Source organism: Mya arenaria, chromosome 10 (assembly GCF_026914265.1).
Source record: "Mya arenaria isolate MELC-2E11 chromosome 10, ASM2691426v1".
Taxonomy (NCBI): domain Eukaryota; kingdom Metazoa; phylum Mollusca; class Bivalvia; order Myida; family Myidae; genus Mya; species Mya arenaria.
Genome location: NC_069131.1, coordinates 32,130,251 through 32,140,463, shown reverse-complemented (window position 1 = coordinate 32,140,463; position 10,213 = coordinate 32,130,251). Strand labels below are relative to the sequence as shown.

Below are 10,213 nucleotides of genomic sequence, written 5' to 3'. Positions count from 1 at the left end.
GAGGGACAGACAGTATGCACATCCGGTCAAAGCTACCCATGGCGCTTTAATGTTCGCAAATGTATAAAAATGTGACAAGACACAATATGCACCATTTGACAATCGTCCGGACCACGGTTAGTTGATGTGGGAATCGAATCTTCGCTGCCCAATAATTGATAGTCCCATTACTAAACTACCGATCTATAACTATTGGTGACATTTTCGGCATGTTTGGTAAATAATGCATGGATTAACGTAGTTACTTTTATCGAATCAAATATTGATGGGGATGTTGTACATGGGATGTTACTCGGTATTATCCATTTGACACTGAAATGAAAGGCTGTTTGGCCATATATAGTATCAATAGTCATTCATTTGCTTGGTTTAGCGTTATATTTTTATCATATGCAAATAAAACAATTTAAACAAGTTATTAATTAATTGACCTCTGAAATCCTGTTATTGCATGTTAATGCTATTATAGAAGTTTCGTCAAGCGAGATATTCGCGTGAAAGTTAAAGGATCTGAATTTAAATAAGAAATTTGAGATCATTTTTTTGTCACCATAAACATCCCAGAAACAGAGGTGTGGTGTTTGCAGAACGAGAACTATGATAATAGAATAGCAATGTCAATTACGCAGATGCGTATTCAAGCAAAACAATAGTTATTATTAATTTATTAAACAAAGGCTGGCCTCAAAGATGCACACGCGCACTGTGACGTCGTTCCCATGCCTGCAACATTTTGACAATTTATTTCGTTAGAATAGTGTATGGCAGTTTTTGAGGAAAATACTAACGGAAACAAGACAAAGACAGGGAAAGCGTTTTTGGGGAAATCATCTGAATTCAGGTAGTGCTTACGTTATTATTTTTGTTTAATATTTTGTTCCATACTAGCACATTTAGTTCAAGCCGACAACCAAATTGCAAATGTTCAACGCAATCATATATGCCTAACTTTTTGCCGGGCTTAAAGTAATACTATGGTATTATAATATAACATAATTCACTTGTAGAGCATTTTTTAAACATTTGTCGACACTTTCAATGAAATATTTACAAAATAAACGCTCAAAAGTCCTAATGGGCCAGATTGTAAATATGTTTTTGTCAATATAAACTTCACATTGACAAAACAGATAGTGGGGCTTTATTTTTATATTCATAAACACCGCAGTATAACACAAAACAGACTTAACTTCCTGTAAACAATTAGACACTCCAAAAAGCCTATATGCGAAAACTACCTCACTGTCATATATAATATTGTGTTTTCTTCCTGTTAAATATAAAATACCTGGTGATTTTTAAATTCATGCTTAACTGAAAAAAAATGGAATTCGCTTCGGTATGTAACATATTTTTGTTTCAGTACAACTGTACTTATATTTAGAATGGGATATCATAACATTGATGTTCCAGATTAATTTGCGTTGATATGTTTTTAAACTTTGTTTAACTTACATATAAAGTAATATTGAACCAACGTGTTTTCGTAAAAGGTTTATCTTGAAATCTTGGATTAAATCAAGCACATCATTTGATCAATATCTATTCTTCGTATGTATGTAACTTACGTTAAAATAGGCTCCTATAAACAATTTTTAGGTCATCAGCCAGATATACTATTGTGACAAACACCATCAATAAGAGCAATTTTTCTAGTTTGTGAAAACAAATATTTACGTGGATCTGGTCTTGCAAACATTTCTTGCTTTTTTTCATGGCTTTCGTGGATATCATGGACAAGATATACAAGATATACATTTGGAAAATCATACAATATGCGTATATTCTAATTCTGATGAAAATATACTATGCTGCTTAAACGTTATAACTTATAAGTTATGTTATATTAATTTTCCATTTTTGTTGAGCTCTCTTTCCAATCAAGGTCAATGTCCTATGGGCAATTAATTTTCACTTAAAGCTGTTTGTATGTCCTATTTATGTTTCTTTTAATAATTAATAAATCAAGCTCTAATACATTTTTTTTATTTATAGAGTTGAAAATAGGATATTACACGATAAATCTGACACACATTTTATAAGAAAACAACTATTTTAATAAATTCTTGGAAAATCAAGAAATAATTAAATACTTCGTAAACGAAAATATATTTGTGATTTCGTTTTCAATTCAAATCACTTTTATTAATTTATACTATAAATTTATAGCATTAAACTAAATTTTGAGCATGCTTTTTATATTATGTGTTATATTTTTGACAGAGTGTATAAATGCTAGGACATATTTGGGGTCAAAATACCCCGCCCTCTAGTTTATATGTTTATATATATTAAGTTATTTAACAGCAATGGAAGTTGTGAATCGTTCTTATTCTTATTTCATAAATCATTAAGTAAATTGAAGACTGCTTTTGCTTTCAATAGTGTAAGCAAACTAGTGCTTTTAATGATATATCAATAAGCGCAAACGGTTTTGCTCATGCATTACATCTGGGAGTAGGTGTTATTGTACCCATATTATGTGTAATGGAACACTGAACAAGACCTTTCTAATTTAAAGAAATTCATTGCAGAAATTTTGAGACATTTTCAAGTAAAGAATCACTATATTTAAGTGAATTATTTATTACATTCTTTACTAATGTTGATATACAAAATGTTGCGATGTCAACAAATATTTTCAATCCTTAAGCGGTTGTATTTTCAGTTACTGTAAATTTTAAAACTAAAATTTGTTGAAGATCAATCCATAACTACCCGGACACACCAAGACTTCTCCAGTACACCAAACACTGAACCTAGACAAAAATTTCCAAGGTCTACAAAAGGACACTGCACAAATATCAAAGGATACTCCAGAACTATCCTATAACACCTATCAACCACACAAAGACGCATCAGAACTACCAGAGAACATCTTAAAATAACACAAAGATACTCAAATACTACTCAAGGACACTCCATCAATATTAAAGACACTCCAAAACTACTCAATCACGGCCCAAAATCACCCTGAAACTACACAAGAACAATAAACCCAATGACACCCCGGGACTACTGAAGGACACACAAGGTTTCTCCAGTTCTACTCAAGGACACCACAGAAATACCAAAGGACACTCAAGTTCTACTCAATGAAAACCCATGATTACTCAATGACACCCAAGGACTACCCAAGGACACACCAGAACTACCCAAGGACACTTTGAAACTACACAATGACACCCAAAATCTTCCGAAGGACACTCCAGTACCACCAAAGGACACCCAAGGACTACTAACGAAATCCTTGAAACTACACAAGGACACCCAAACTCTATCAAAAAACACTCAAACACTACTAATTGACACACCAGGACTACCAGAAAACATATCAGGACTACCCAAAAACATCACAGGACTACACAATGACAGAATACCTGAGGTCAACCTAGAACAACTAAACGATACCATAGAACACCTTAAGGAATATCAGTGACTTCTTAGGACACCCACAAACTACACAAAGACATCCCAGTGCAGGGACACGCTTGAACTACCAAAGTACACACCATGACCACCGAAAGACAAACCAGGACTACCAGAGGGCACCTCAAGACCTCTCCATAACACCCCGATATAACTCACAACTTCACCTTAAAAGTACACAATGACACACCTAGTATACCTACTACATACGGAGACTCCATGACTACACAAGGGCAAACCAGGACTGTCACGAACATCCCGTGATTACATAAAAGCGTCCAATGAATACCCAATGGCATTACAAAACTCAAAGACCCTCCAGGAAAACCAAAGAACAATGCAAACTTATCCAAAATCAACCTCAAAATTAGCAGAACTTCACAAGGATACTCCAAACCCAAGACTACTTAAATCAAAACCACCTTAAAAGTACACAAGGACTACACAAGGACATTTAAGACTCCAATTGTTTGGAGTTTATTTTGTAGCCATATCTCTATAAATGTTGTTATCTTTGTATAAGATCATGTCCATGTTTAATACATGTATGATCTTTATGTACTTCAGTGTAACTTTGAAAGCCTTGACTCAAACTGTGTCCTCTAGGGATAGCAGCGGAAAACCAGTGATATTAAAAAACATTATTTTTGTCTAACCATTTGTTTTGTAACAATTTCACAATCTTGGCATTTGGAAGCAAAACGCATTGAATTTGTACTTATAAAATGCATAGCAGTCCTACAATTTTAAAGCTGGTATCTGTACATGGTACTTAACTGCCATATTACATAATCTGAATGTGGAAGCCAATGTTCATTCCATAACCCAAATCTATTATCCATAGATGGTATATTAGGAGTTAAGTTTGATGTATTATATAATGTTTAAATACTGTTTTTGTGGTTACAGAAATTGTGTTTTATTTCAAATAAACCTTACTTAATTGACGTAAACAGCAAATTTGTACTCCTATATGTAAAGTTATAAAACTCAACTGATATGTGAAGATTGGGTTTGTCTAGAAATGTACATAATATACACTTGAATCCAGACATAAACATTAACATAAAGCATCAGAAAAGAATGCCTGTGTTCTGATTGTTTTCACAACTCCGAAGTTCAAATGGCGAATGTTAGCCATAAACGTTTGTTTTGTGTAGCAATATGAAACCTTAACGAATAGATACTTTCTTTAGTTTAAAAGAGATTTCAGTTTTCCTACTCATCTCTTAATGGTTTTGTCAGAACCATGCACTGGTAGTTGTAAGTTGTTACTCAATTCTGGCCCTGAGAGTATTAGAACTTAAAATTTTACACTAAATTGAAATCAATCAACATTTTAAGTAAAATTGTAGGCAGGAAGCATAATAAATACCTAAACACTAAAAATCAAAAGTCAAAAGTCTCTTAAATCAAGAGAGATATATTTTTCAAATATATTGAATTCCCTGGAAATTTCGATATTGATCTTTTCATTTAGATATTCATATGCATATATACCTCTTTAACCTGCGCTGAAGTTAGCCGAATACCACACCCTGACAAAAAATGCCATATTTAGCGCTACATGCAATGCAAAAATAAAGTACATGGAATAAATAAAATAGATATTTCATCATTTCATTCTGTTTATAAGTAAAATGAATATTAAGATCATATCCTGTCTGGATCACATCATTAGCAACATTCGTTGAATTAAACGTTTCCTTTCTTATGAATGATAACGTCACACACGGGTGTATGGCGACATAATTTTGTGATATGCTCATGACGTGTTCCGGTTCCGGTTTAAACACAAGAAGTGAATAATATTTTAACATGTGTTTTTATCAATTCAAGTGAAATTATTAAGTTTGCCTCTGCTGACATAAAGTTAAAATGAACTCCAATTTTAAAATAAATCTTAATCATAATTTCAAGATATGAAATAAAAGTTTGAATTGCTGAAATATTATAAATTTAGCAGTAATTGCTTCCACCTGAATTGATAACAAACATGCGGGATGATATTAGTTTTACTACACACGTGTAATACAGAATATTAGTGATGGTTGAAATTTAAACAAGGTCAAGCATCTGCTTAGCGGTATTTTTTCAAGTCAAATATAACATCCACTGTGACTGTTATGGATACCTAATTCAAGGAAAAAGCAAGCATTGCTTGTTTAAACTTTTAATTATCACCAATAACTTAAACGAATCTAAGGCGACAAGCCAAGTAGCATTTAATTGAAAATTATATGCCTTTAACAAGTACATAATTCATTTTTGTATGAATTTTCGGAAACTTGTTTCGTTTCTAAATTGGAGTAAAACACTTGTTTGATTATTATATTTCAGATTATATTGGTATTGCTGGTGCTTTTAACAGGTATTTATTACATTTTATTTTGCATTTACTCTACAGATGGGTTCAAAAGTTAATTCAATTCCTTATAGATAATTATACCACTTAATCAATATATTCAATCATCTATTCATTTATTAATTTACTTTATTACACTTTCATTTATATTCATATTTCCATTCTTACATTTCCTGAAATATTCACCTACATAGGGATACTATTATTAAATGAGTTTTTAAAATGTTTCCGTCTTTTATTATTGTAAAGGTTAATTTATCAATGTTATTTTCACTATGTTATTAATTGTATCCCTTGTGTTCATAGTTTGTTTTCAGTATATAACGTAATTTATATGTTTTTGAATACGTGTTCCAGAAGTTAATAAATATTTTCAAATAGTCAAATACATGTATTATTTTGAACTAATCACAGCTAAATGCGACTCATGTCCTGGACGATGCCTGTGCTGCATGAACGACATATGTGGAACAGACTCAAGAGGCATGGAGCAGACGTGTTTAGAAGGCTGCAAAGATGGGTATCATCAACCTCGCTGCATGTGGCCATGTCCAGACCACTGTCAGACTTGTCGCCAAAGTGACGGTGTATGTCAAACATGTCAACCAGGCTTTTACGCACCCTCTAACAATTGTTCAAGTGCATGTGATTACACAAACTGCGCGTGTGTTCAAAGTATATGTGATAATTGCCTTGATGGGTTTTACGATGTTGGCAGCCATTGCGATTCGGTTTGTTCCAAAGGGTGCAGTGAGGAAAAATGCAATGATGATGGCACGTGCGAATGTAAAGCAAATTTTGAAGGAAATGAATGTGACGTATGCGTTATAGGTAAATACGGGGAAAATTGCAATATTAATTGTAACAACGAGAACTGCAGATGCATAGACTCAACACATTGCATTTCCTGCAGACCAGGCTATTTTGACTTATCTACTTTTTGTTCGAAACAGTGTTCCGTAGGCTGTAAGGACATTTGTAGCAATGAAGGCCACTGTACATGTCTTTCGCAATTTTCCGGAAGAACCTGTGAAAACTGTAAACCTGGATATCACGGTAAAAATTGCAACACGCCATGTTCAAATGGTTGCATCAATGGAATGTGCAATAGAGATGGTTCGTGTAAATGCTCACCCAATTTCACCGGACGAATGTGCGAAACCTGTGTTGCAAGACAGTATGGATTTTTTTGTGATACACCTTGCGGACAAGGTTGTACAGACAATACCTGTTACAAAGACGATGGCACATGTAATTGTGAATTCAACTACAAAGGTGCACTTTGTAATACTTGTAATGACGGCTATTTTGGTAATCTTTGTAACTCAATTTGCCCGGATCGCTGTTTTAATTGTAGTACAAGTGAAAACTGCTACACGTGCAACGAAGGTAATTTTGGTTTAGACTGTTCACTCAACTGCTCGGCTAATTGCGTCGGCTCAATTTGCGGAAAAAGTAACGGCCTTTGTTTAGATGGTTGCCTGGATGGATTTACAGCTGACTCTTGCAATGACTCTTGTGATGGCTTTTGTAAAACATGCTCTCAGACAAATTCTACATACTGCACATCATGTTTCGATGGATTTAGCGGATCTGAGTGTAAATGTATTCCAAACTGCCGATGTGAATTAAACAGTGAAGTGTGTAATGAGTGCACAAATGGATTTGAAATGAAAAGCAAGGATTGCAAATGTAACAGAAGTTATTGTTTAAATAGCATGCATTGTACAACGTGTCAAAATAACAAGTTCTACACTTTTAATGATACATGTTGTGAATGTAACAAACTTTGTAAAAATAAACAATGCTCGTCAGAGACCCACTGCTTGATTGGCTGTGACGACGGATATACCGGGGCAAACTGTGCAGATTTATGTACAGATTACGATCACGATTGTACAAAATGTAGTCAGAATGAGCATTTCTGTGTTCAGTGTAAAGGCGGGCTCACCCCAAACACAGATGGTGTATGTGCAGTACAATGTAGAGAAACCTGTGTCAACAAAGAGTGTGATGCTAAAACAGGCCGGTGCCATTTAGGTTGTATTCGCAACTTTTACGCCGACAAATGCGATTTAGTATGCCCCTCAACATGCGCATCTGTACCAAACAAAACAAGATGTGACAACTATGGTAGATGTTTACATGGATGCATTGAAGGATACAACGGGGTCACCTGTGTAAATGGTAAACGCATGTTATCGTTTTTGTTTAAAACCTACAACTGTTTTTCAAACTTGTCACTTTGAATGTATGCGATTTTAAAGTTATTTAGATGCTTTTAAGATGTTTACATTCACATTGATCTACCTGATACGTTCACTAAAATAACACATCTTAATTTCAGCAACAACGACGAATACATGCGATTCATCTGCTGCTGGGATAGTTGGAGGAGCTGTCGGTGGTGCGAGCACAATTATAATTGTGATTATTGGAATTGTTCTGTGCATACAAAGGTCTTTACAATATACTGTTAAGGATACAGTATTTTAAAATATGTTTGATGTTGTATACGTTTCGTACTTTTTGTATATGTTTGTTTTTTACAAGAAAGCACTGCACTTGATTTATATGTAATGTAGCCAACTTAAAGTTGTGTCAGGATTATTTAAGTGAACAAGTCCAGGAGAAGTAAATTATTATAAAAAAGACAATGTAACGAAATTACATACTTCCGTTTTCTTTGCATGAAAGGAGAAAACAACAAAAGAAACAATCTGAAAGTGGCAGCCAAGTTCGATTCAGTAACCATAATCCGTTCATAATAGAAGGTAAAAGTGAAATATAGACTTAGTGTTTAACTGTATAATAATTTGAACATTTTAAAGCATGTTCAATAGTAATGCTAATTTTGTTTATATTACTGAATTAACGCGAACAGCAAAAGTGTATCCATGATTATGTAAAATTACACAAACTGGATTGAAATACGTGAACTGTGTTTAAATAAACGTCTGAGTATCAAACTGGTTTATACGATATTTAATTAATATGCTAAAAGAATAAATACCATTGCCTAATACAGTCAATTATACGCATCAGCATGAACTAAAGTAAAATGTACAATTATACTGATTGTGATAACATCATATTAAAGTTTTCTTTAAATCAAGAACATTGATTCACGTATTCTGTGTATTTCAGAGCAGGAAAGGCACTATCAAAAATTGAGCGACCGACATAATACGACGGCTAGAGTACAAGATGAAGCGTACACTGAATTGCAAACAAACAGCATGGACTATGAGCGTGTGGATAGTTAATGCGAAACAACTTCCTGTTGCTAACTTTAAGTTCATGATCATGTGTACTATTCGATTTTTTTTTACTTCCTGTGAATGAAGTGAGTACTAAAAGTTGCAGTAACATTTTCTAACATTTGACTGTTTTTATAGTAAAGTATTCAAAGCGCAGGCGCATCATCAATTTATGTCTATGCAAAAAAATGACTTTGACAGTGTGCAAAGCTTATTGACTCATAATTGCAATTAACACACAATAGGCGGAGCCTTGTTTCCCAGGACAACGAAATACATACATAAAACAAAATAAATATATCAAATTTCAGCTAAAATCCTTTAGGTAAGAATTCTTATTCGGCGTTTTGTTTATCCTTCATTTCAGTTCGTACTATTAAATACATCTAAAGGACGTGTACAATTAGTGTAATATCCTTAAATCTACTCCAACGACAACAAACACAGGCCTCATACTCAATTGTTATTTCATAGTTTCTTAATATTAATCGGATTTATCTGCAAAAGCCAATGGGTAAAGAGATTACCAATATTACAAAAATACTACAATTGAACATTAAGCGTTAGTATAATAACATCCCAAAGTGCAATATAATAAACAACATTGGTATTGGTTCCTAATGAATTTATTGATTGAAATATGTAAAATGAAACGTTGACGTGTCGATACAAATTCAACCATTATACCATCATTTTGTTGAAAAAAGTATTTCCCGATTTGAAATCATTCTGACATTTCCTTATGGCTTTATATCATATGTGTACTTTAGTAATCATATATAGTTTATGTTAAAACAAGAATATCCCTCCGCTAAGTAATGTATGAACAAACAATATATATGTTTCTTTTGATGTTGTGAGATATAGGCCTCAATAAACATAAGTGTATTTTTGTTGTTGTTGTTTTTTTGGTCATATCAGGTTTCTCAGATTTAGAAGGGCCTACACGTATATGTTTTTAATAAATATCGAAAACAAAATATGTTGACAGTTTCTCCGAAGCAACGATGGTACTACCGTTAAATTGACAAGTAAGCCATTCTTACGTAGACGTGCGTGTGTACATTCTAAGAGTAAGGCTATTTTATTGTTCAGTCCTTTTGATGCTTAATGTTGACAAATATCCTAGCGGGTAAATCCAATTCAAATTTAACAAAGC

The 10,213-nt window shown here is 33.5% G+C and overlaps 1 protein-coding gene across 2 annotated transcripts; it reads left to right on the top strand.

Moving 5' to 3' along the window:
• The first annotated feature begins 1,205 nt into the window (after nucleotides 1-1,205).
• On the top strand, nucleotides 1,206-9,942 carry LOC128206769 (cell death abnormality protein 1-like). 2 transcript variants are annotated; one of them, XR_008256564.1, is made up of 6 exons: nucleotides 1,206-1,339; nucleotides 5,770-5,800; nucleotides 6,209-7,981; nucleotides 8,142-8,221; nucleotides 8,492-8,568; nucleotides 8,942-9,942. XR_008256564.1 is itself a non-coding variant. In XM_052909458.1 (6 exons), the coding sequence occupies exons 1-6, from the start codon at nucleotides 1,325-1,327 to the stop codon at nucleotides 9,058-9,060; spliced, it is 2,127 nt and encodes a 708-aa protein (XP_052765418.1). In that variant the 5' UTR covers nucleotides 1,206-1,324; the 3' UTR covers nucleotides 9,061-9,942. The 2 variants fall into 2 exon arrangements, 1 of the variants encoding a protein (XP_052765418.1); XM_052909458.1 differs by having other exon boundaries at nucleotides 8,142-8,253.
• The last annotated feature ends 271 nt before the right edge of the window (nucleotides 9,943-10,213 follow it).